At 40.1% G+C, this 24,631-nt stretch overlaps 3 protein-coding genes across 9 annotated transcripts in view; 2 read left to right on the top strand and 1 right to left on the bottom strand.

Moving 5' to 3' along the window:
• Positions 1-1,322: 1,322 nt before the first annotated feature.
• LOC143862081 (protein ELC-like) lies at positions 1,323-3,064 on the bottom strand. Its single transcript, XM_077373077.1, has one exon. The coding sequence runs from the start codon at positions 2,947-2,949 to the stop codon at positions 1,756-1,758; it is 1,194 nt and encodes a 397-aa protein (XP_077229192.1). The 5' UTR covers positions 2,950-3,064; the 3' UTR covers positions 1,323-1,755.
• A 6,400-nt stretch (positions 3,065-9,464) lies between these two features.
• LOC143860476 (receptor-like serine/threonine-protein kinase ALE2) lies at positions 9,465-18,238 on the top strand. Of its 2 annotated transcripts, XM_077371144.1 has the most exons (11): positions 9,465-9,936; positions 13,032-13,115; positions 14,167-14,247; positions 14,325-14,438; positions 14,510-14,617; positions 14,804-15,175; positions 15,260-15,520; positions 15,849-16,238; positions 16,312-16,552; positions 16,670-17,361; positions 17,644-18,238. In XM_077371144.1, exons 1-10 carry the CDS (start codon positions 9,879-9,881, stop codon positions 17,358-17,360), a joined length of 2,400 nt encoding a protein of 799 aa, XP_077227259.1. In that variant the 5' UTR covers positions 9,465-9,878; the 3' UTR covers position 17,361; positions 17,644-18,238. The 2 variants fall into 2 exon arrangements, with proteins under 2 accessions (XP_077227259.1, XP_077227258.1); XM_077371143.1 differs by having other exon boundaries at positions 16,670-18,238.
• Positions 18,239-19,360: 1,122 nt separating this feature from the next.
• Positions 19,361-24,631, top strand: part of LOC143860283 (putative triglyceride lipase) — a 36,620-nt gene continuing 31,349 nt past the window's right edge. For 2 of the 6 annotated variants that reach the window (XR_013239657.1, XR_013239659.1), the window contains exons 1-3: positions 19,361-19,815; positions 19,903-19,961; positions 20,822-20,903. Coding sequence is in view for 4 of the 6 variants with exons in the window: in XM_077370852.1 (XP_077226967.1) it covers positions 19,498-19,815; positions 19,903-19,961; positions 20,822-20,903 (459 nt within the window). In the remaining 2 variants the exon portion in view is untranslated. The remainder of the gene's footprint in view (positions 19,816-19,902; positions 19,962-20,821; positions 20,904-24,631) is intronic. The other 4 variants (XM_077370852.1, XM_077370853.1, XM_077370851.1 and 1 more) reach the window with 4 other exon arrangements.

Below are 24,631 nucleotides of genomic sequence, written 5' to 3' on the forward strand. Positions count from 1 at the left end.
GTATCTTACTTACCTCGCTCTCTCGACATCTTCTCTTCGCATACAAAATCAAAATCAACAAGAGGAAGAAAAGAGAGAAAATCTCTACTGTAGATGGAAAACCTCATTTTAACGGGTATGAACAAAGAAAACAAGTGCTCCTCCGAAGGAGATGCGAGAGAAAATAGTATAAAAGAAAGTGGGCGATTTCTTTCATGCGATTTCGAACCAAAATTTCAGAAAAATGGAAGAGGGTTACCAGTCACCTGTTTTAACTCTGTTTTAAGATCATTGATGAAAATTCTTTAAAGACTAACTCCGAAGTAAAACCCTAAAGATGAATTAATTAAATTTTCAAACACTTAATCTAAAATTGGAACTTGTTGTGCTATTTTATGTGAAGACTAACCTATTAAGCTTCTAAGGTTGTCCAAAATATCCCGCACACCCCCGGGTTTGCAGTAATATGTTTCCATATGTTTTAGTGACACTAGGCAATTTGAGCCGGGTAGATCCTTTCACCTTCTTCTTGTAAATTTTCTAAAAGGATTCATTAGCCGACCCCAACTAGTTTGGGACAGAGGCTTAGTTGAGTTGAGTTGTAGCGATTGATGATCTATTGAACTCATCATTTCATCCGCCGGAAATGGATAATTTGGTAGTTGACTTCTGTTTGAGTGTTGTTGTCCGTGTATAACCTATGATGTGATATTTTATGATTTAATATCAATCTTCATTAGCATCTGAAGAGAAAAAATCATCAATCGCTATTTTAAAAAAATAGAAATGGTTCACGACATATTATGAACCTAAGAAGGTTTCCAATATCAAGCCTCGGTGGATGTTTGTTCCCAGATGCTAATAAAGGTTGATATGTCATAGAACATCCCATTCGAGGTTGAACACTTGAACACATGTAACAGCACTCTACAGAGTGCTAACTACCAAGTTACCCATTTCCTGTGGTTGAAAAGATGAGTTCAAAAGATCAAAAACTTTTATTTTAGAAAAAAGAAAAAGAAATGGCATTACAAAATATGTAACCAGCAACATGGATGTGAATCTTACAGGTGTCAATGTTTGATCCATAGTTTACAAAAGGGGGAATGCAAAATATCAACAGACCGCCACACTAGGGATCTTAGCAAATCTGATTCGGGGAGTGGAATCATCTTCAATAACTATAGTAGTATTTCAGCCCTTTAATCACCAAGGAACAAACATAGAACAATTAGCCACTCTTGCTTGAGCTTCAGATTCTGATATGAATTTAGAATCATTGCACCAATAAAACAATATTCATGTAATACCAAACATATTTTCTAACACCTTGAGACAAAAAATATAAAAAGCATCATATCACGTGGCATTCGTAATATAGAGTTAGGCATAAAGAATAAACTCCCATCTGTCAATTATTTGAAGCCTAACAGAATTTAGCTTCACTTCTTCCCAATACAAACCCCAAGATAAACACAAATGCTACGGCATATAAAAGAAGAAACAGATATCGAATGTATGAGTGACTGACCTTAATACGGCAAGTCTCGAAGAAATGCTAACAATGGAAAATTTTCTACATCAGAACTTCCCCACGATTACTGAAATGCTCTCCTATAACCCAAAAATACGTCAAAGAAACCACCACTTCCTCGATTATTCGGGCCCATAAAGATATATATCACAGCCAATTGTATATAATACAAAAACAGAATCTGTGTTAAGGTTTTGTAAACAATTCAAACTCCGAGCAGCACTCGAGATGTAGTTTTTTTTTCACACAACATAATGTGCCCTTGCCGCCATATTCGATACCTGAGCCTGCATCTGTGCAGCCCTAACCTTCGCCGCCATTGCCCGATGAAAGAACTGCTCGCGAGAGAGCAACCTAATATTCTTCAAATACATATCGAAAGGGATAGACCCTTCTTGAGCAGCACTATCCAGTGAATAAATCACGTCCTCAATCGCCAAATCCGCCGAAGTACAATCAAGCATCTGCTTAGACAGAGCATCAGAAGGCTCAAAAACATCATCAATTTCAAAATTCCCTTTTTTCATAATCCACCCCTCGTTTTCCCTCACCCACGCCTCTAAAACATCCGCATTCATCAACACAATCTGTAATTGCTGCTCCAAACCCTCTTTCTCATTCACCATCTCCCTCAAACCCTGATTCAACTGTTCCTCCCTCTGCCTCAAAACCCCCTGCGCATTAAAAACCCCATCCATCTCCGCCTCACGGCTCTTCCTTAACCCCGCAATATCCCCATGGAGCTTCTCCTGAAGCTTATGAATCGCGTTCCGCCGGAAAACCTCCGCCGGATCTTCCGGACGCTGCGGCGAGGCCGGGAATCGGTTCCCGTACGGAGACGGCGAGTAAACCCTAGACGGGATCGAAGGACGAACAAAAGCAGACGGCAAGGAAGAAGACGAATGAAGGTTAGGGTTAGGGTTGGAGTTAGGGTTAGGGTTTGGACGAGGCTGTTTGGTGTAGAGAGGAGGATCGCGGGAGAAAAACTGAGAGAGATTTCGAACGAGATCGACGAGATTAGAAGAGGGAAAAACCCAACTGTGTAGATAAGGGATTGAGACGAGGCCAGAAGGGTTAACAAAGGAGTGGGAGCGTTTTATGATCATGTCGCGAGTGGGGACCACGTAGACACAAGGGGGGTGGCGAGGGTAAGTTTCCATGAGCCAAATTACTACAGGGATATTGTAGGTCACCCCTTGGTAGTTCATAGGGACGGTGCCCTCCGCTTGGAGGAGATTCACGGTACGACCATCGTTGTGGGTGAAGGTCATGGCCTGAACACGGAGGCTGGTGTAGGCGTCGAGGACGGCTACGAGGTGTTGGCGGATGTGCCATTTGACATCCTCGGAGTAGGGTAGGGCGGAAGGGCCGCGTTGGGATAGGACGTTGGAGAGGAATTGGAGGGTATGTTGGGCGCTCTGTGTAGGGGATATCATGGTGGGAGAGGGGAAGATGAGGATGATGAGTCTTGAGCTTTGATTCCTTCGGGGGTTGGGTTTGATGGTTTGGGGGGGTTTTTATACTGGGGAAGGTTTGTATGGATCTGCGTGATTTCGTAGAGGAGAGGACTACAGGAGGAGACTTCGAGAAAATTAGAACGCGGTTTCGTTTGATCACCGTACACGTGGATGTTGTGATCGGCAAATGGAACGTTTTGAGAGAAAAGAGGTCACGTATTGTATCCGCGCGTTTTCTTCCTGAGAAATTTAAGTGGGGTCCGGCTATTTGATGATCACAACCGTTCATCTAGTTGAGCTCACAATGAGTTTATATATGGTGTGTAGCCGTATGATCCAGTACTGAACGGTCGACTACATAACTCTATATAGGATGATCCAAACCGTCCATTTGTTGGGCCACAACGCATCACACCATATAAAATCTCAGGAAAATTATATGATGGATGGGCATCCAAACTCTTATTTGTGGTACGACAAAGGTATGGCCCTTGATATTTGATCGAACAGCATCATCTGAAAAAGTGTGTTGGGACTTCCAGATTTGTTCATAAAGTATTGTATGGCCCACTCCATAAGATGACCCTAAAATCAGTTGCATAGGATGATCCCAACCCTACTGATCTATAGAGGTTTCCACAATGGGTAATCCCTCTATGGATCGGATTACTTGGAAAGTGTTGATTTTTGGTTTCTTGGGCCATCCATTTCACGTGTGCAGTATGGATGGCTAGGATCTTTCGTTGGCTAAGATTTTTTGGTGTAAGATTTTATGTACGGTGAGGAAAAACAAACAAATGACTTAGGTCATTGAAAGTATAATGCTCTTGCATGCTCATATTTTGTTCTCTGAAAACAAAATAAAAAAATTAACCCCCCGTACCACCTTACGGTGCATTTGGATCTAGGGTTGCCACTGGGGCCGGGTTGGAGTTGGGTCGGGTTGAAGCAAACCCTAATCCTAAATCGGCCCACCTCAAGCTTCAGGTTGAGATAGTCAACCCTAACCCAACCTGCCTCTAAATATCTCAACCCTAACCCAATCTGTCTGTCCCATTTGTTTTCCAAATTGTCCGGTTGGGTTCCGGTTAGCCAGGAGAAAAAAACAAAAAACAAAAAACATGGCGTTAAGATATTAAAAAATCATGATAAAATTAGAGGATGATGGTCGAGTTCGGATTGAAACTGACAAAAGTTGCACCCCTATTTGGATTTCTGGAATCCTTCATTTGAATCAGCATCCTATTTCGATTATGCTCTATTCCAACATTTGATTAAAAAATAAATAAACCGAATAAGAGGCAAAAATGGCACCATGATGAAATTAACGCAGGGGGAGTATATGTTGGAATCTGTTTCCGGCCCTAAGAGGTGGAATGGTATCTAATTTTGTCTTGATTGGAATGGTTTTTTATGATTTTTTTAATTAAATTTAATTCTTCAAGTCCCTTCACCTAGGAATGGGAAAAGAATGTCAATTCCAGTACCTCACCAAACCAACTTAAATACCCGTAGTGCGGGAGTCAATTTTCAGGAAAAGAGGCAAAACATCTTTGACAACCTTTGGTCAGCTGACCTCTTCTTTGGCATGGTATTGGCAAGTACGGGTGCAACTCAGGTCGGGAAAAAGACAGGTCAGGTTGAGTTCGGGTCGGGGTCAGGGTCGGGTTGAGTTTTCCCAACCTAGGTTGAGTTCGGGTTGGGTTCGAGTTGAGGGCTTGGGCAACCCGACCTGAGTGAGACCCGACATTTTCAATCATTTTTTTTTATACTAAGCTTGAAATCTCATGTTAGGTCGGGTTGGGGTTGGGTAGGAAAAATGGGTTCCTCATGTCAGGTCGGGTCGGGTTTAACCTTGTCAGGTTGGAGCGTACGGGTCAGGTTCGCGTTGGCCTCAACCCGACCCAACTTGACCCGAGTTGCACCCCTAGTATTGTGCCTACTCGTGAGAATTTTTTTAACACGGCAATCTTGTCACCGAGCAAGAGCTGTAGTGGCCCCGGGGCGAGATTTCATGGACATTTTTGTCTTGTCCAATGACCACCAAAGGCATATGGAATGAGATGAGTGTTTCGTCCCTCGTTGTTACATCGCGACAACCGATTGTGAGTACTCAAATTTTGTCACAATCTAAAACAAACAGTGCCTAAATTGAAGGGTGCCCTTGCAGAACCCAGCACTAAGGGTGTCATTGGGTCCCCAATGATTGCATTGGGTCCACATTGTAAAACCTCATTTATCATTTCTTCAATGAAGCGTATAATTGGGCTAGAGGAAGAACTACTTACAAATTTATTATCAGACTGAAATTAATTATCGTGTATTAAATGATCATTGTGAAAGCATAAATAATAACCAAATAAAAAAGTGAATAAGTTTAGAAAAAAGAAACTCCTGCAATGAATGCCCGACCTATCAGAGACCATAATTAATTTGAATCATGTTGAGTCATCGCCGACTCTCCACGGCACCGGAGGAGATGTGCCGGTGCGGGCAACGCGGGCGTTGTGGATAAACTAGGGATTTTAGTTGTTGTTTTAAAAAGGGTCCTAGTCTGTGGTGGTTAACATCTGGTTGTTATGTGAGTGGTTAGGGTGCAACTCGGGTCGATTTTTTGGAATTCGGGTTGAGCTTTTACCTCAAATTCAGGCTTGGTTCGGGTTGATTCCTATTCATTTTTTAGCGAAAACTCAACCCAACCCGACCCGACCCAAGTTGCACCCCTAGATTGGTTAGTGGAGTTTGAGTTAGAACAGGTGATTGTGGGGGTGTTACGGTTATGATGGAATTGAGTCCTATTAGGATTGTTTATATTTGTCTATGAATAGGGGTGAGACCAAAACGTGAATAGAGAAGAGAGAAGTTGCTGTATGGTTTATACTTCTTGTGGTTGGTGTATATGGGTTTTTGCTTATGCTTTGATCCTTATTTTCTACAAATCAAACTTTATTAATTGAAGAGGATCTTCAATGGAAAACCAAAGCTCTCTACACAAAAGTTCATCTTGCGATCCATTACCCATGAGCATGGTTTTAAATTTCGGCTGAAATCCGAAATATCGGATTTCGATTGAGACAATAATGAAATTTGACGAAATCCGAAATTTTGGGTTTTCAAATTTTGGCCGAAATTTCGAAATTTGGTTTGAAATTTCGGCCAAAATTTCACGAATTTGATTTAAAAAAAAAAAGAGAAAATGGTTTCTACACACAAGTGTAGATAAGTTATCTACACACTAGCTTAAAATACAGTGGAGGCCCACATTGTTTGGGTAATCCAAACCATTCATTTGATTGGCTCTCACATAGATAGGGTATCCACAAAAAATCAGCTCCATAGGATCACCCTAACCCTTCGAACCGTGGAGGCAAAAAATGGACAGATTTGTGAAGGTTTATATACGTCCATTTTATCTCCACAAATCATAGGGTTGGGATGATCCTATGGAGCTGATTTTTTGTGGACTATCTATGTGAGGGTCAATCAAATGAATGGTTTGGATCACCCAAACAATATGCCCTCCGCTGTATTTTAAGCTAGTGTGTAGATAACTTATCTACACTTGTGTGTAGAAACCGTTTTTTCTTTAAAAAAAAATAGAATTGTTCTGAAATTTCGGTAATTTTGGCCAAAATTTGGTAAATAATTAAATAATAATTTTTTTAATTACCAAAATTTCGGCTTCAGTCGAGACTCAAATTATAAATGAAACCGAAATTTAAAACCATGCCCATAAGAAACCAATTTCATGCCGGATGCACATCGCATTCGTTGGACAAATGCAAGCAGAAATCAATCGTTCAACTATTCTTCATGGAATCTCGAGTGAGAACTGATGAATAATGGGGCTAAGATCATCCAGTCAAGGTCAGGCCAATGAAATTAAATGGGCTGTACTTAGAAAGGAAATTTTATATGGTGTGTGAGCATAAAAAGTCCTCTATTTTTCAAAAGATACAGTGGGTTCCACTCCATACAATGATCCAAACCGTTCATTTGTTGGGCCACAACGTAAACAGGTTGCACCTTGCAAATCATCTAAAATAGGATGATCCTTATAGGGATCCGGGTAGAACTCACCCCTAAAATCTAGCCGTTAAGAGGAGGGTGCCCAAACTCTTATAAGCTCATCCACATCAAACCACTTTTCCGCTATAGGATCTTTGCTTTTGCGTGGAACCTCCACAATCCTAACCCTCCGATCTATAGAGTTTTTTCTTCTGGTCATATCAACGATCAGGGTCATATTTCCATGACATAGGTGACACCTAACAATTTTTAAATTTTTTTAAATTTATAGTTTTTTTTTGGTGGCGGGCGGCCTACGCCTGCCTTAACCTTCCACCACTCTTACCTCCTCCATTTCGCTCTGACGATTGGAAAAATGACTCCTCAAGCTTCTGTTCCTCAAGTTTCACTTCTTGTTGAGCTACCATAGCTATACCCTCTGCCTTATTTAATTGCTTGTTTGTTGGACCGTCCACATTCCACAAAAGGGCCCACACTACACACGGCCATGTCTCCCGTATATGAGGGGTCTCTTGGCCTCTTAGTTCTTATGTCGTTTTAAATCGCACTCCTTCTAGAACCAAAGAATGGATTTCTTAAATTGAAAAGTGGGGCATAACTAGAAACGTAGAGTTGAGTTAAATTGCCTAGCCACGAACCACATCTATCAAACACTAACTACACTGTCTGGTTAGACTCATACGTGGAAAGTGGGATATTGTTTGACACGTCACTGTCTGGGCCCGTTTCTCTCACTCTTATCTTAAATAAACTAAATGAATAGTTTGGAGCTTCGAACAAGGTTCTCCCCCACTATACTTTAAAAAAATTCCAATGCCAATATTCAAAATACAATATAAAAACTTACATTTTCCTTTTCTGGCTCTGTTTATTTGGACGTAAAAATTGTTTTACGTTGGAAAAATGAACGTAAAACAAATTCTACTTCCATTTTTACGTCAAAGAAGTTCAGAAGTCACGAGAATCCTTCTGAAAAATTCACGAATTTGGGTAATTCAGAGCCTTCAAAAAGAAGAAGAGAAGCAAGAGATGAAAAAGCAATGGACCCCCCAAAAAGGAGGAAAAACAGAGGTAGAAAAACTTCTTATCTCTGTCGGCAAACCTAGCTCGTGAAATGAAGTAGGGATCCGACGCGTACCATTGAAAATGTGTCCCCTTTCTTCTTTCGGTCAGACGAGGCGGGTGGAAGTCGTCGAGTAAAAGTAAGTCGTGTCGGCCGATATATCATAAATGTTCCCGAATATTATTGAACATTCACGATATATCAGCCGATGTATCTATATTGGAAGGGTGCCACTACTGATACAAAATATTACGATTTTACGACTATTAAATAGTGGGACCCACCTTTGGCTGATCCATAACGTCCATCTGATTGGCCTTCTTTGATTCTCTAATAGCCTACGCTGCATGTATGTTATGATCATCACAACGAAAAATAAACATGGTAGGATCTTTGGATAAAGTGATTGGCATGATTTTGTAACCTATCAAGTGGACGGTTTAGATCGAACAGGCGGTACACTAAGCATTTCCAAAAGAGAGTTCTTTACTTGCGACAGCTCCTCTAGTGTATTAATGACTGTTCTTTTGTACTGGAGTTGGCTGTCACAAGTAAAAAAGGGGTGAATATATCATTTTTCATAAATTAAGGTCACTGATATTTGCACTACCATGTTTTAATAATTGCACAAACTCAGTTTGTCTTTTCTATTTTAATGGGCTTCCAACAGGTTTTGGGGATTGTAGTAATCTCTAATAGTTGTTTAAAGAGAATTTATATGATGAGTGGCCGTGAAAACACGTGAAGTCTAAAAAAAGTAGGTACGGCCCCCTTATTTTTATTATTCAAACCGTTCATCTGTTCGGGCACAACGTAAATAGGTTGTGCCCCAAAAATCATTTCCATAGGATGATCCTAACCCTCCGATCTGAATTGATCTGAAAATGGAGATTTCCAAAAATCATTTATGGAATCTTCTACAGATCGGAGGGTTAGGATCAGCCTATGGAAATGATTTTTGGGGCACAACCTATTTACATTGTGCCTATACGGATGAATAGTTTGGATCATAAAAAAAAGTGGGCTGTACCTACTTTTATTAGACTTCACGTGTTTTCACGGCCACCCATCATATAAATTATCGTTGTGTAAATAACAAAAGACAAGAAGAGTTAGTCAATTATCAAAACATGATACTACCAACATCAATATCCTAAATTAAATGAACTTGAGGGATATGTTCACGACAAGTAGGAATCTTACCGGCAATAAAAAAGTAAATAAAAACAAAATGGAAATGATATATCACTTCCTTTTTCTTCCCCGAGCCATCCCACTGTAGCGCAAACTAATACTCATAAATACACTAGATGGGGCTGGCCCAGGAAAAAATAGGAGCATAAATATACCACCTTTTTTGGTAGGTAAGCTGGGCATAAATATATTACTCCCTTCCCCAAAAGAAAAATGGCAAAAAACAGACAGTAAAGCAAGACATGTAAGAGAACTTCATTTCTCCAATCCCTCTGTCCTCGGCTGTTGGGAGTCGTTGTTAGTCTTTTCTTACTCTAGATCTTTTCTCAAGATCTGTGCCTCTCTCTCTCAAAAACCTAAAAAACCCCTCTCAAATCCCCCCCATTTCATGGATCCTCAAACCTCTGTCGATGCCCCTCCTTTCTCCCACCTACATTGCTGTCTCAGAATTAGGGTTTCATGACCGCTTGTTCTCCTGGCGATACTCCGTCTTTCTCGCAGCCATGAGTGTTCTCGGGGCCGAGACGGAAAGGAATGAGAAATTTATCGCCATGGTAGTTCTATTTGAGCTTTGTTTCTGTTTCTGACAATGGTTTTTACGAGCTGATGCTGGTGAAATAAGATGCTGCTGGGGTTTCTGCTTGTTTTTTCTCTGCTTAGGTCTATTTCTTCCGCTTACGGTATGTTCTTTACTATACTATTTAGGGTTCTTCTTCTTTTTGTTTTTTCCCTGTTATTGTAATTCTTGAATGTTGAATTTAGTTTGTGTAAAATTAATAGCATTTGCTTCTGCCATTGTTATGAATTTAGGCCTTGTTTGGATAGCAAGAGTTTACTGGAAAAAGAGAACTTTTCCAAAATTTCATGCCTTTTTATTTTTTTATTACACATGAAAAATTGTAACTTAAACAACAGCAGTTCAAGATTTATTTACAGGGTAAAATATATAATTTCCCTCTAAATTAGGGGAAAAAAAATCCTAAGAAAAAGTTTACTCGAGAAAAAATTTACTCATGAGGTTCTGTGTATCTCTGCTGGATTTATAACTAATAACCCCTTATAAATAAAAAGAAAGAAAAAAAATCTTTTGTTTCCGCTGGGTGATTTGGGATAAAATCCGCAATTGTAAGATTATGGCCCTTAAATCATTCTCAATGTGGCTGTTTTCCATGGGGATAACAAGCCCCATGGAGAAACGTGGAGTCTGCAGAAACTCCATGTGGCTGTTCCAATTAGCAAACCTATCCTTGTATAGGTTTGCTAATGGGATGTATGGAGTTTGCACAAACTGACTTGCCGCACTAACTGCAAATGTGATATCTGGGCTGGTAATTATCAAGTAGATGAGCCTACGAACAAACCTTCTGTATCTCCATCCATCATCAAATTACCCTCCTAGATCAAATACAAGCTGGAGAGAGAGAGAGAGAGAGAGAGAGAGAGAGAACCCTAAAGTGTACTGTTCCAGCCTTCCAGGTCGCACCATCCACATAGTAGAGCCCTCCAAATTCAGGCCCTCCACCAATCTTCTTCTTCATTGTGAGATTCTAAAAGATACAAAAGGAAGGATAAAATATAAAAAATACTTTAAATACTTTGTGAGTTTACTAATAGACATCAAATTAAAAGAAAATTTAGGAAACATATAACACAAAAAACAAAAAAGGTGTTGAATTAGAATAAGCAATACCTAATCTTGACACTCTAGAACTAATGCCATTACCAAGAGTAGCATGTTGAGAATAAATAGAATGTTCAAGAGAAGAGAACATGCATGAATTATCAGTCATATGATCTGAGGCTCAAGAATCAATGACCCAAGGAGCCTTAGACGCAATATAAGCTATAACTGATTGAACAAGTGTAGCAGTAGAGTTGGAGGAAGAAGTGGACTGTTGTGCCTTCATCCGATTAGCAAACTCATCCCTAGAGATGGTAATCACATCAGGCTTATGTTGAGGAACTATAAAAATACGTGCCTCACCACTATCATTAATATAAGAACCATGATTAGCCCACACGAGTTCACCACACAAACCCCAACAAGTATCTGCAAGGCGCCCCCCATAACCATAATGAGTACAATTTTGAGGTCCACGACCTCCTGAATCTTTGCCCCTGCCACCACAACCTCTACCACTATGACCACCATGAGGTTCACGTCCAGATCGACCTGAGGCTGCAAGGGAAAATCTATCCCATGTAGTAAAACCATCATTACTCAATAAAATACATTGGAGACGGGCATACACCTCCACCAGTGACGGAACCTCCCTCTTACTAAGTATTTGAGCGCAAACAAGCTCATATTTTTACCTAAGACAGGTAGCAACTCACTTTGCATTCTCTGCAGTTTAATATCTCGTGTGTGGTTGGAGGCATTCAACTCATTCGCATGCTTAGAGGTGCATAATACTCTCCGAGGCCCAGGGTGCTAATGGTAAACAAAGAGCACCATGGGATCGGGGAGCAGGTCGTGCTCCCGCCTAAGGTAGAGGAAGAGGTAGAGATCACCCGCTCATGCTCTTGATGAAGTTGATGCCTTGGACTGCGAACTGAGACTGCCCGTGCATTGTTGATCTTTGTGGGCGGTGGTTTCTCGATCCTCTCTGACACTTTAAGAATGATACCCACTGTGATTAACTACGCATTATTATTATTATTATTATTATTTTTTGGTGGTGTTGGGGGTGGGTTGGGGGGTGGGGGTGGGGGGTGCTTTCGTTAAACAAGGGGAAGTCCTGTAGAGAGTGGCTTCCGAACGAGATCCTGCAAGCAACTTTAGCGTTATAGTAGTAGGAGTAGGGGCTGCTCGAAATTCCCAAAACCAGTAATCATTATTTTGTACTCTCTCCTTGACCTCTCATTTGTTCAAGTTTGATGGGGAGTGTGAAGTATTGTATGTTTATTTGCATAAGGTCATTATACAGAATAGGGGGTCTTTCTGTTAATTGCTATATTCTTGATTTATATATGCAGACATATAAGTGTTTTTTGATTTCATTGCATTTTGTATTTATAGTAGGGCTTAAACCCCTCTTTTCCAGCTAATGAAAATTCTTCTTATTCTCCCCTATGAAAACTTTTTTTTTTTTGAAATGGCGGAATATATTGATAAAACGGAACCGAGATGGTCCTCAGAATACAAAAGGAAAAAAGAGAAAAACATCTACCCTATGAAAACAATGAGAGACGACATAGGGTAGAGTGATGATGACGGAGCATAAATTAGATCGGCGTGAATTTGACACTTCATTGATCCACTAACGAACTTATGAGAATCTTAATCCATGGTTGGCCAGTAAGATCCTTGTCGAATGATCTTTTTAGCAAGCATCGGGCTGTTGACATGGCCTCCACAAAGCCCCGAGTGGAGCTCACAAATGGCGTGTTGATCTTCTTCTTTATCTAGACATCGCAAAATTCTCTCTCTGAATGATCGCATCTGGGGACAGAAACACGTGGAATCACAATATAAGCTGAAAAGTTGGAATTTAACTGGAACCATTAAAAAAAATTACCATTTAACTGGAGAAAAAAAGAATCAAGGAATCTAGGAAAGAAAGCTTGGGTATCATTATTTTCTTCTTGTATCAGTGAATTAGTTGCCAGTAATTTAGGTTAACACTTGAAAGTCACATGCCAGTACCTGCATCAGATTTAACACTTTGGTAGGGCCAAAAAGTTGATAAATTTTCTAAAATTTATATTACTCATCCTAGACCATCGTGGCTTTTGGTTCTATTTATCAAACTTTTAACTCTTTCTCTTGCAGGATATCCGCTGCTGCATATAAACCTATCTCCTTCCATGCTTCCAAAGCAACCATTGTCTCAGAGGAAATTTTCATTGGATCATGGTAAGAATGCTTTTTATATGGTTGCTGGGCAAAGGAAAGACTGTTGAGACCTATTTGTTGATTATTTAAATTGATGACGTAGGTTGTATGTGAATATTGAGGTAAATTTTATCTTCCCAAGGGATTGAGCCTCTAGCTCAATGGTCAAGGCTTTGTTCTTCAACCTAGATGTCGGGGGGTCAATACCAGCTTACCTACGAATTTTTTTTCTCCATCTTCAAAATAATCTTCAACTGCTTCTGATTGATTACGTCACCTTCATATATTCAACATTCTATCTGCTTGCTGAGGCAAACCTAGTTGCAGATAGCATACTTGACTATGGCATAGAGAGCAGAATTTGTTTTTGGTGACACGTTGCCTTTGGGTGTCCATTGGCTAGTGGGTCCTAGTTCATTTTCCCCTTCAGACTTAAAAAAGGAAATAATTTGTCACCGGTAAAAAACAGAAGGTTGTTCAACAATGTCTTCATTAAAAAAAAAAAATCTTTAATACCTCCTTTTTCCGGGAACCACTTTTTGTTTACTAGTGACGTTCGCTTCCCATACTGAAGCAATCATCATGGCGGCTTTAATACTTCCTTTTTGCGGGAACCACTTTTTGTTTAGTAGTGACGTTCGCTTCCCATACTGAGGCAATCATCATGGAGGCATCCTTCTTTTTTTTTGAATGATGTCATGGAGGCATCCTTTTATTCGATCCAGATTATTCATTGTCTTCAAAGTTAAAACTATTTTATGTGGCCATATATGTTATGATATAAATAGGGAGATGGTATTGCTATCCACTTTTTTTTATCCTTTCCGCCCATCTCTTTATTTGATTCTTCTTTATTGTTTCGTACAACTCATCATGATGAGTTATACGAGCCAATAAACAAGTTCTAAATGAAGAAATGTGAAAAAGGACCAAAGAAGGTGAGTGACGATACCGTTATTCCTGTAAATATAGGTTATGTCTTGTACATGTGGAAATTACATCCATTATTCTTCCAGTTTAGCCACTTTTGGTATAAATCATGTGGCTTAGCCTGCGGGTAAATTTGTTACAGGAAGAGGTTATAACTCTGGTCCTTGGTTCTTGCAAGGTCACCATTCTAGACATCCACGGGCAACCATGCCACCTACTGAAGGTGTTGTATGAACTCTTATAAATTTATTTACTCTCCTTGTAGATAATGTCTAAGGTTGTTAAACTACGTTTTTGCAGCAAGGCCAGTGCCAAGAAGTCCGATGCATACTCAATCAAAACCAGCTGAAATATGGACAACTCGGGCTTCTTTAGCACCTGCACCTGCACCTGCTGTTTCTCCAAAATATCATGGTATTTGATTCTGGACCTTTGCTTTGTGCCCATCAAATCTTTTCAGTTATTAAGTCGCTTTCTTTTTTCAGGTTTTGCTCCCAAGACTAGCCGTGCTCGGTCAAAACATCATCGGAGGAGACCTCGTGCTGTTTCACCAGCGACATTTACCCCACCACGGGTTCAAGGCTTGAACTTCAGTGAGTTGCAGAATTGAAGTTCTTTAGTTTGCATATGTATATCTACACTGTGGAAATTGTGTATGCTCTATGATTATTCTGAGGATGCTTAAAATATCTTTCACTGCAATGTTATCAGCTTCTTTTTGTGGTAATAAATAAACTAGTTCTGTAGCTCATTGGTTATGATTTTGGAATTTTTGGAAGGTTGTGATCAAATCACTTGTTCTGATCCGCTTACATCAACCCCGATTGGTTCACCTTGTGGTTGTGTACTCCCTATGCAAGTTGAACTTGATCTTGGCATTGCTCTGATTTCATTCTTCCCTTTAGTTCCGGACCTAGAAATTGAGGTTGCAACAGGCACTTATCTGAAACAAAGTCAAGTGAAGATAATGGGTGCGAGTTCTGATAGTCAAGATCAAGGAAAAACGAAAGTGAATATGTACTTGGTGCCACTGGGCGAGAAGTTTGATAATACAACTGCTTTTCTTACTTACCAGAGGTTTTGGCAGAGGAAGGTACTAATTAATGTGACCCTTTTTGGTGATTATGAAGTGATATCTGTCAGTTATCCAGGTAATAACTTGTGGCAACTCTTCTATTTGTGCACTTTCTGTTGTATGTGTTTGTGGTATTAGTGCTTACATATGTTGTTATCAGGGCTCCCTTCCTCACCGCCATCTGGGTCCATGCGCCCTATTGGAACGGGTCCTGGTGGACACCCATATCCTTTTGGGGCAAATGTTCGAGGCAAGGCTCAGAAGACGAATGCTAGAATCATTGCTATTATTGCTTTATCATCTGTCATACTCTTCTTGATGTGCATTGGAGCTCTTTGTATCCTATTAAAATGCATGAACTTTGGAAGATCATCTCCTTATGTTGGCCCTACACTTACGTCATCAATTGCTAAAAAATCCGGTAAGATAACTATAAGTTTATTTGAGTGTTTCGTTACTGGCACAGAACTCGTTGAAATTTCTATGAAGAACACAGTATAGTTTTTTTTACTTGTTTGCCAGCCCCTCTTGATAAAATATACCAAAGGCGTTGAAACTGTTAGGACATGCTAGATTTCTTTACATGTTATTGTTAATCCTTCTCGATAACTATAAAGTTACATTGTTTAAAGCAGGCGATTGATGGCTGAAACCAATTTTTATGACAATATCTGGATTATTTTTGAGATCATTAATAGTCAAAGTTGTATAGATCTGATCCTCATGATTGAATGATGCACATATTGCAGGCATCAGATCCATTTCATCAAGTAGTGCAGTTAGCTCGTCGTCAGTCTCTCTTGTTTCCACCATGGCTACTTGCATGCCCTCAGTTAAGACATTTTCTCTAGCTGAGATTGAAAAGGCCACGGATAAGTTCAGTTCTAAGAAAATTTTGGGTGAAGGTGGTTTTGGACGTGTTTACCATGGGACCATGGAAGATGGGTCCCAAGTAGCAGTTAAGTTACTTACAAGGGAGCACCAGAGTGGAGATCGGGAGTTCATTGCAGAAGTTGAGATGCTCAGCCGATTGCATCATCGCAACCTTGTGAAACTTATTGGTATATGCATTGAAGAACACACGCGCTGCTTGGTATATGAGGTTGTTCACAATGGAAGTGTGGAGTCCCACTTGCATGGTATATTCTCAGTTGCCTACTGCAAATGTACTTTATCATGGATTCTTGTGTTTATACTGGTTTGGTGGTTCAGGTCCCGACAAAAGAAGGGGGCATCTTGACTGGGATACTCGGATGAAAATTGCCCTAGGTGCAGCAAGAGGGTTAGCATATCTTCATGAGGATTCCAACCCTCGCGTCATACACCGTGATTTTAAGGCCAGCAATATTCTATTAGAAGATGACTTTACTCCCAAGGTTTCAGATTTTGGTTTGGCAAGGGAGGCGACAGAAGGTAGTCGGCACATTTCTACCCGGGTCATGGGCACTTTTGGGTATATATTCAATTCCTCTTTTACCTTCATAACTTTTTAAACTTTCCTTGCCTTGACATAAGGAAGCAAAATGCCTTCTGCTTTCTTTTAATAGATGGACAAACTGTGGGTTTGTAGGTATGTTGCTCCTGAATATGCAATGACAGGGCATCTACTTGTGAAGAGCGATGTATACAGCTATGGGGTCGTATTACTAGAGCTTCTATCAGGAAGGAAGCCCGTAGACATGTCTCAGCCTCAGGGACAAGAGAACCTTGTGACGTGGGCCCGCCCGCTAATGACTAGCAAAGAAGGCCTGGAACAGTTGGTGGATTCTTCCTTGGGTGGAAAGTACAACTTTGACAATATGGCAAGGGTGGCAGCAATTGCTTCAATGTGTGTTCATCCAGAGGTGTCACAGAGGCCATTCATGGGTGAAGTTGTGCAGGCACTCAAGCTCGTATATAACGATGTTGATGAGACTTGCAGGGATTCTTACAGTCAGAAAGAGTCATCATCTGGTCCTGACTGTGACTTCAAGGGCGATCTCGGCCCTGACTGCAGTTGGTGGAATGAGGGTACCCCACGTTTGACATATGGGTATGCTTCTTCCTTCATAACAATGGACTACAGTTCGGGTCCTCTTGAAGAAACAAACCGTCCATTTTCCACCCCAACCTTAGCTGTGGGAAGGGGGCCCTTGAGTCTCAACCGATCTGGTCCCCTAAGGACCACACGCAAAAAGCCAGGCTTTTACAGATTGAGAGGGAGTATGAGTGAACATGGGTTTCTCTCAAGACGCATTGGGGTTGATGGATCCTGGGTTTGAGGTCAGAGCCTTATCTGTCCATTGTTTTTCAATTGTACAGTTTCGAAAAAGTCATATCTGATGTGCTTAATGTTTTGTACTAGTGCATTGCTGTTAATTTCCCTGTTGTGCTGTAAAATGGAGGGCACGTGGCTTCTAATTTTGGAAAGCTTGATTCATTGCTTAACGTTGGATTTGTAATTTGTATACTCTGGTGTACTTTCTGAGTTTTTTTTCTTGGAGTTTGTTTTTGAATACAAGGATAGTTGTCTTCCAATTACTGGTTCTCTTTGTTTTCTGAAAGCAATCGATAGTATGGATGCTGAGTTGGGCTAAGGAATAGTGCTTCAGATCAATTGTGGGATCTCAACATTGAGACAACATGTTCTGTTCTAGACTTCTAGCTCTTCCTACCGAAAAAGACTGAACATGCAAATGGGAATCTGAAGTTTTGTATATGCTGATTAGCTATGGTATGATGCAGTAAAGATCTCTGGAACTGATCTCAGAATGCCGTGTTCTATAAGAAACCCTCTTTCCAGCATTGTTCTTGAGAGGGGTTATACTAGTTCGAGAAATGGATGCGGCAAATGAGTAAGATGACCTGTGTGGTTGATAGAGACTCAGCACAGTTATTTGGTGAGAATCAAGCATTGAAAGATTACTCTTCTGCAAACATGCAGATGTTTCTTCTATTTTTTATGTATTTTAAAATGGAAAACTAAGGAGACAATCTTGTCTCAAGGTTGTCCCGAACAATGCTCCTAATATTGTCAAGTGTAGCAAAGTAGGGATATGTTTTATTGTTTGTCAAAAAGATAAGATGACTTTCTGTCATACAAAATGCATCATTGAGAGGATGGCAGAATAGAAAGGACTCTGAAAGTCAGTTCTTTAAATTTCCTGTTTGATTTTACATCTTAACAAAATTTATCTGTGGAACACTAACTTAAAAAAGTGTAGCGTAGTGTTCGGCTGGATGCAATGCCTATAGCTAGCATGACCCTATGGCTGCATACAATTGCGTTCCTCCTGAAATAAAACCTGAGGAAATTCTCTTCCAAAAAATTTCATGAAAATCATCAAAGTACAGAACGCTTACATCAGGGAAATTTCCAGATATCGTTTTCCCTCTGCCTAAACAGTCCCGTATTATTGCTTTTTGTAAAGGGCAGTGATAAATCGACTCCCCATGTCTCTATCTCTCTCCTCTTTCTCTCTCTAACCTAGAGGAGAGAGAGACACATGGGGAGTCGATTTATCACTCCCCTTTTGTAAATTAAAAAAAAAGAAGATTCTTAAGAAAACTTTTCAAGAAGACTAAACAGCACATTTATATCATAATTTTTTTGCTCAAGGCTTTTGATGAGAAAGTTTTACCTAATTCAGGGAAAAGCTTACGGCTCTGTTTGGTTGCAAAAAGTAGGGAAGACGGCTGAGCATTTCTAGGAATATGAAATACCAAATGTTGTTTGGTTGTCATTTTTTAGCTCAAATCCCATTGGACTACTAGACATGGAAGAGACATCATTATTAGCTTTTTGCTTAGGTGGCGTCTATGTGGCGGGATTGTCCCCTTCCCTACTTTTCCAATGCCAAACCTTGTTTTTGGTAAATTTTAGAGGGGAGAAGAGTAGAATATGAAATGCCATGTGTAATAATTACTTTTTTCTCTCTTTTTCTCTCTTTTACTATTTATTTTGTTAATGACACTCCTCCATTCTCCCACATGCTTTGACATCTAACCAAACACACTACCAAAATTCCCCAAAACTCCCTCTAATCTTCTCTAGACAAGTCTACACATATCACACCCTTGTCACCTCCTTGTTAACTACTACTTCCACTAAAATCTCATCTAACCAAATAGAGCCTACAGGAAAATATTCTCCGCGTAGCCCAAGTACCAAACACGCTGAAGCAGAACACTTTCCGCAAAAAATTGCTGCTCTCGTTGTCGGACCCATACTCGTGTCCACGTTCGGACCATCAAAAGACGGGGTGTGTGTCCAGCTGGCGTCTAAAATCCGCTTTGTTATCTCCTCTTTTTAACTTCTCCAACTGGCCTCTCTTTTCTCCCTCTCTTCCCGTATACAAACAAGGCAACGATCCGAGAGAAAAGTTGCAGCACTTTTTGGAAAACTCTGTTTGCCCGTCAATGGCTACTTTGTGCAGCAATCAAAACCCTACTAGTTCCCTTTACTTTCATTCCAATTCTCCAGTTACGCACCTCCGCCTTCAAAAACTTCATTTCACTTTGAATACCAACGCCTTTCTTATTGAGTTCTCAAAGAAAGCTAGGGTTTTGCGAACAGTCTATCGAACGAACGAGTATTACTCGTTCTGTTGCTCTTGCCAGGGGAATTCAGAAAGCGAACAGGTAACCGTCGTGGACGAGAGCGATCGACCTCCGTTCGATCTTAATCTTGCGGTTGTGCTTGCCGGATTCGCCTTTGAAGCATATTCTACCCCGCCGGTTAGATCTGAGCGCATTTTATTCGGTTATTTTTCGAAATTCGATTGTGTTTTGTTTAATTTTTTTCTTGTTTTGATTTTGTTCTAGGAAGATGTAGGAAGGCGCGAAATTGACGCAGCTGAATGCCAGACAGTGTTTCTCTCTGAGTGGGTGCATGCCTTTTTTTTTTTTGTTATTTAACTTCTCTTTCACTATCTTTATAACATGTGGTTGATCTTTGTGGAAAATCAAAGAAAAACATGTTTTATTATATAATTTTGGGCATTGTGTGGATGCAAATTAAATGGTTCGCAATCGAGTTGATTTGTTATTGTTCTGTAACTGATTAATTGTGTGTTGATGTGTTGTGCTTCACGCATTGCACATAAGAAAACTAAATGGTTCATAATGGAGTTGACAGATTCAAATTGTTGTTTTCTAAAGAATCATCAATTAATGTGACGGAAGAGTTAGGAATAGACTTATTGAACAAGGTAAATACAGAAGATTCACTTGTCATGCGACCAGAACCCGTCACATTAATTGATGATTCACTTGTCTTGACAGGAGACAAGACGAGAGCTATTACCTTAGACTCTCATGTAGTCTAGACTCTCATGAACCTTGAGAGTCTTGTCATAAAATCACATGTTCTGGTTGTTTTCTTGTTATACTTTTCAAAAAATAAGAAAAAAAGAAAAAGGTATGCAAACCCCAAGTTATGAAGTGTACGTATTAACTCTCATAATGTCATTTGTGATGTGTCGTAGTTATAGGCACTTCAAGAGCAAGTCAACTAGCTCCTTGTCTTCGCTGTTGTGGCATACCTCGTGTAATTATAATTGGATATATAGCTGCCCCACTTTAATGACGTATGTCATCGTTAGCATGACATACATATTGGTATTGAATTTCCCCCACTATAGGAAGTAAATGGTTCCCATGCATTGACTTATGCTAGCTGGACATACCATTGATTAGTGTGATAACAAATCTGAAATTTCATATGTTTTACTTATTTGTGCAGATTGTTTCTACGTGAGATATATGATGGACAGCTGTTTGTTAAGTTGAAAAAAGGTTTTGATTTTCCTGCTATGGATCCATGGGTATGGTTTCTTTGTCACCCTATTTTGACACTAAGAACCCTATTTGGTTATTCTAGAATTATCATCTTGTTTTTTAATATGGATTGCATGTCTAATCCTTTTGGTGAGAAACTTTTTATGTTCATGTTCAACTGAACAGTTGCAGTTTTTCAAATGACCGAGTGCAATGCATTTGGTGTGATTTGTTGAAAAGATGCATATGGAAGTGCATGTGAAAGGCACTTATCATGCATGTTTTTGTTGCCCAATTGTTTGTCATCAATGTGCTCATGGTGACTTTCTTTAAAGATATTGGTTGCTTGAAAGGACTTATTATTTTGTTCTTTTATGTCCACCCAGCTCGGTACAGTTTGGGTTTATGTGAATGCTACGGTTGGCATATTCAAGTACCATGCTGTTTAGATATTGGTTGCTTGATAGGACTTTTTTTTATTTGCAGTCATCTTAATACAATTTGGCTTTATTTGAATGCTCTGTATACGGGTAACATGAGAGGCCAGAGCAATAATTAGTGTGTCATACGCTATGCTGCACGGTACAATACACACACCCTTTAGGTTCTATCCACATACATGACATATGAAACTTTTAACAACCTCAAATCGATACTAGGAGACAACAAATGTTAGTTTGTTGGCCAAAATGACATGGCTGGAGGCCCACCTCAGTATGTTTACTGTGTTCATAGAAAGTGAGATTCAAAGTTATTATGAATGCACTAGTGTTTTTGTCAAATAGAGAAGTGGCAGAGGATATCTTAATTTTTAAAGTGAGAGGATATCATAGAAAGTGAGATTCAAAGTTATATGAAGTTGGTAGTAATCTCAGTTTCAAGAAAATATATATATTTTTGACCCGGAATTTTGCACCAAGGCCCCGGGCCGGACCCGGAAATTTTATTAATAGTTAAAAGAGCGATGCACTGGTTTTGAGAAACCCATCTACACGGGACTTAAAACTAATCTAAACAATACTAGACAAAAATATGAGTAAGGAAAAACTATCGTCGTCAGATTGGGCACGACCAATCTATTACATATGCTTGTTGCTCTCGCTACTCTGAGAAGATCCCTCCATTTGTAGTACTGCCTGTTATCTTGAGTAAAACACCCCTCGTTGGCCTAAGGTGTCAACCATACAGTTCACTACCCGGTAAATGTGAGTTATGGTTGGAGAGAGATGCTGCATTGGAGAGAGAGTTTCAAGAAAATATCTCAGCTTGCAAAAATCTTTCCATTTGAATTTTCTTTGGAACTCAACCTTGGGAAGATATTTAAGAGTATCTTCAAGAGATATAAGAGTATCTTCATCACCTGTGATTACAATATCATCTAGGGGTGCACCTTGGGTCAGGCTCAACCCGAACGTGACAGGTTCAACCCGATTTTGGCTCGGGTTAGGGTTGGGAAAAGCCAACCTGATTTAATTTCGGGATGGGTTAGGGTTGAGGCCTTGGCAACCCGACCCGACTCAAACGCCACCCCGTCCTCTAGTTTATCATGATTTTATTTGGGTTATGTTTTTTTCTTGTATTTTTCTGTTTGTCCCTAGGTGAACCCGAACTCAACCTGACTCAACCCGACCTGATTTCAGGTCAGATGGGTTGGGTTAGTGTTGGGTTAGGGTTGACCATCCTGAACCCGAGGCTCGGGTTAGGGTTGAGGCAATGCTATCTTGGGTTCGGCTTGGGTTGGCCTCAACCCGATCCAACCCGACCCGAGTTGCACCCCTAACGTCACCTACATAAACAAGAAGAATCACAAATGATTCGAGTATTTTGATGAATTTTGGTTAATATTTGCTGCAAACAAAACCATCCTGAACTATTCAGACCAAGCTTGAGGTGCTTGTTTGATTCCATACACCACTTTCATCAATTTGTATACTATGGGAGATTCATCCACATGATATCAGAGAATAGGTTTCATAAATACCTTATCTTGCAAGTCCCATAGAAAAGTGTGTGCACATTCATTTGGTAGAGAATTCAGTGCTTTACTATAGCAACTGCGATAATCAGTGCGGGCTTTATATCTATTAACTATCAAAAGCCTCGTCTAGTTTCACCTTTACTTCTGTAAACCCACTTACTGCCAATAACTTGCTTACCAAGAGGCAAAGGTACTAAATCCCATCCTTAATTCTATTTTAATGCTTTAAGTTGTTCTTTTATACCATCCAACATTGTTGAGTAGAGGCTTCAGCTCATGATGATTTCGTGGAAATGGAAGCTTACGTGAAAACTAAAGCACTATGCTTCTTTGACTAAAATTCATCGTGATAATGAATAGGGAGTCAAGGTGGCTGTTTTATTTAATAAAATTATTCTTATTTTTCAAAGAAAAAAGAGAGTAGGGAGAACAAAAATTTGGGCAGACATACGTGTCTTGAGCTGCACTGGATCTTCAATGGATTCCATTGGTTTAGATGACCCTGATTGGGTTTTCTAGAATCAGAAGCATGGGTACGCCAGTGTTAGTCCTTTCCTGTTTTCTTGCCGACAGTGGAGCTTCCTTGTTGTCAAATGTCATTGCTGGAGTCCATCAATTCTTGTAAAATCCCCTACCAACAAATTTTGGCACGTCTGTTACGAAGAAGCCCTAAACAGATAATTCAATATGAATGCCAACTGTCCTTCAGAAACCCTTGATAAAACCTCTTGTCTACTTGGGTGGGGTTTCTAATTGATTGATTCGCTCGAGTCCCAAGCCAACTCGGACCATTAGCTTGAGCTTGGTTATTATTTTAAGAACTAAATAAGCCATAACTTGGTCCGTTTTCTTTGACCTGTGCATTCCACTGGATCATGCCAAAACACCGGTTGAGTCGTGGGTTTTTCTAAACTATTGACTACCAAGTCATGCTACTTTTTGACTTGGTTTAGTCTTCGATATAAGAAAGGGTTGATTGGAGCACGTCAAGAGTCCACTCAATAAGTTTTCTTGCAAGACTAGGGATACGGAGATATTGGAGAGAGTAATGGGTTCTTCCTCATTAAAAGTAATACTCTTCACCCGTCCTTTCAACCTTCCTGGGGGAACCATCAACAGTAAGAACATCAATACTCTGGGGCCTAAATGAAGGATGCAAATTACTGGTCATGTGATTTGAACCACCTGCCTCAAATACTCAGGTACGAAAAGCCATTAAATGGTTCTTGTTAGCTGAAAAAACCATTAGCTGCATGGGCTTGATCTAGTGCCTAAGCAACTAGAGTTTGAGTAGTAGGGGTTGACGGGCATGCAGGTGCAGAAGCTTCAGCCATGTGATATACCCATTAGCGTGGCTAGGGAAACTCTCCGACTGACTATTATTATGGGTTTAGGCAAATGATGTTTTGAGAATTACTGGTAGATGGGGATGCAGGTGCAGCGGCTTCGGCCTTATATCCAAATCTATTAGAACGTCACTATGAGTGGCTAGGGCAAAACCCGACACTTCCATGTTTTGGAATCACTCTAGACAGGTCTACCTCATATGATCATAGTCCCCTACGGTTATCATAAGAATGAAGTTCCCGTTATCTCTAACATAAGGGGTTCATGAATGTACAAAAAACATTGTGATAGGTTGTCAGGTGGCTGGAGGCCTGTTCAAAAATCTCCAGAGGTAAGCAAGGCCAAAAACCATCCAACGGTCTCAAAGGAAGGAGACTTGGAAGTTGATAAATCCAACTACAATGAGTCATCAAATGATAAGACAGATTCTACAGGAATCCAGAAGGAGCT

The sequence above is a fragment of the Tasmannia lanceolata genome, unplaced genomic scaffold, assembly GCF_043159265.1.
Source record: "Tasmannia lanceolata isolate RefF3 unplaced genomic scaffold, GAP_Taslan_0.1 ptg000037l, whole genome shotgun sequence".
NCBI lineage: Eukaryota > Viridiplantae > Streptophyta > Magnoliopsida > Canellales > Winteraceae > Tasmannia > Tasmannia lanceolata.

Excerpts from the sequence above, each read along its gene's own strand:
- LOC143862081 (XM_077373077.1), bottom strand. The coding sequence starts at position 2,949 with ATGATATCCCCTACACAGAGCGCCCAACATACCCTCCAATTCCTCTCC.
- LOC143860476 (XM_077371143.1), top strand. The coding sequence starts at position 9,879 with ATGCTGCTGGGGTTTCTGCTTGTTTTTTCTCTGCTTAGGTCTATTTCT. Across the intron at positions 15,176-15,259 it reads GATATCTGTCAGTTATCCAG|GGCTCCCTTCCTCACCGCCA; the intron begins GTAATAACTTGT and ends TGTTGTTATCAG. Across the intron at positions 15,521-15,848 it reads ATCAATTGCTAAAAAATCCG|GCATCAGATCCATTTCATCA; the intron begins GTAAGATAACTA and ends CACATATTGCAG.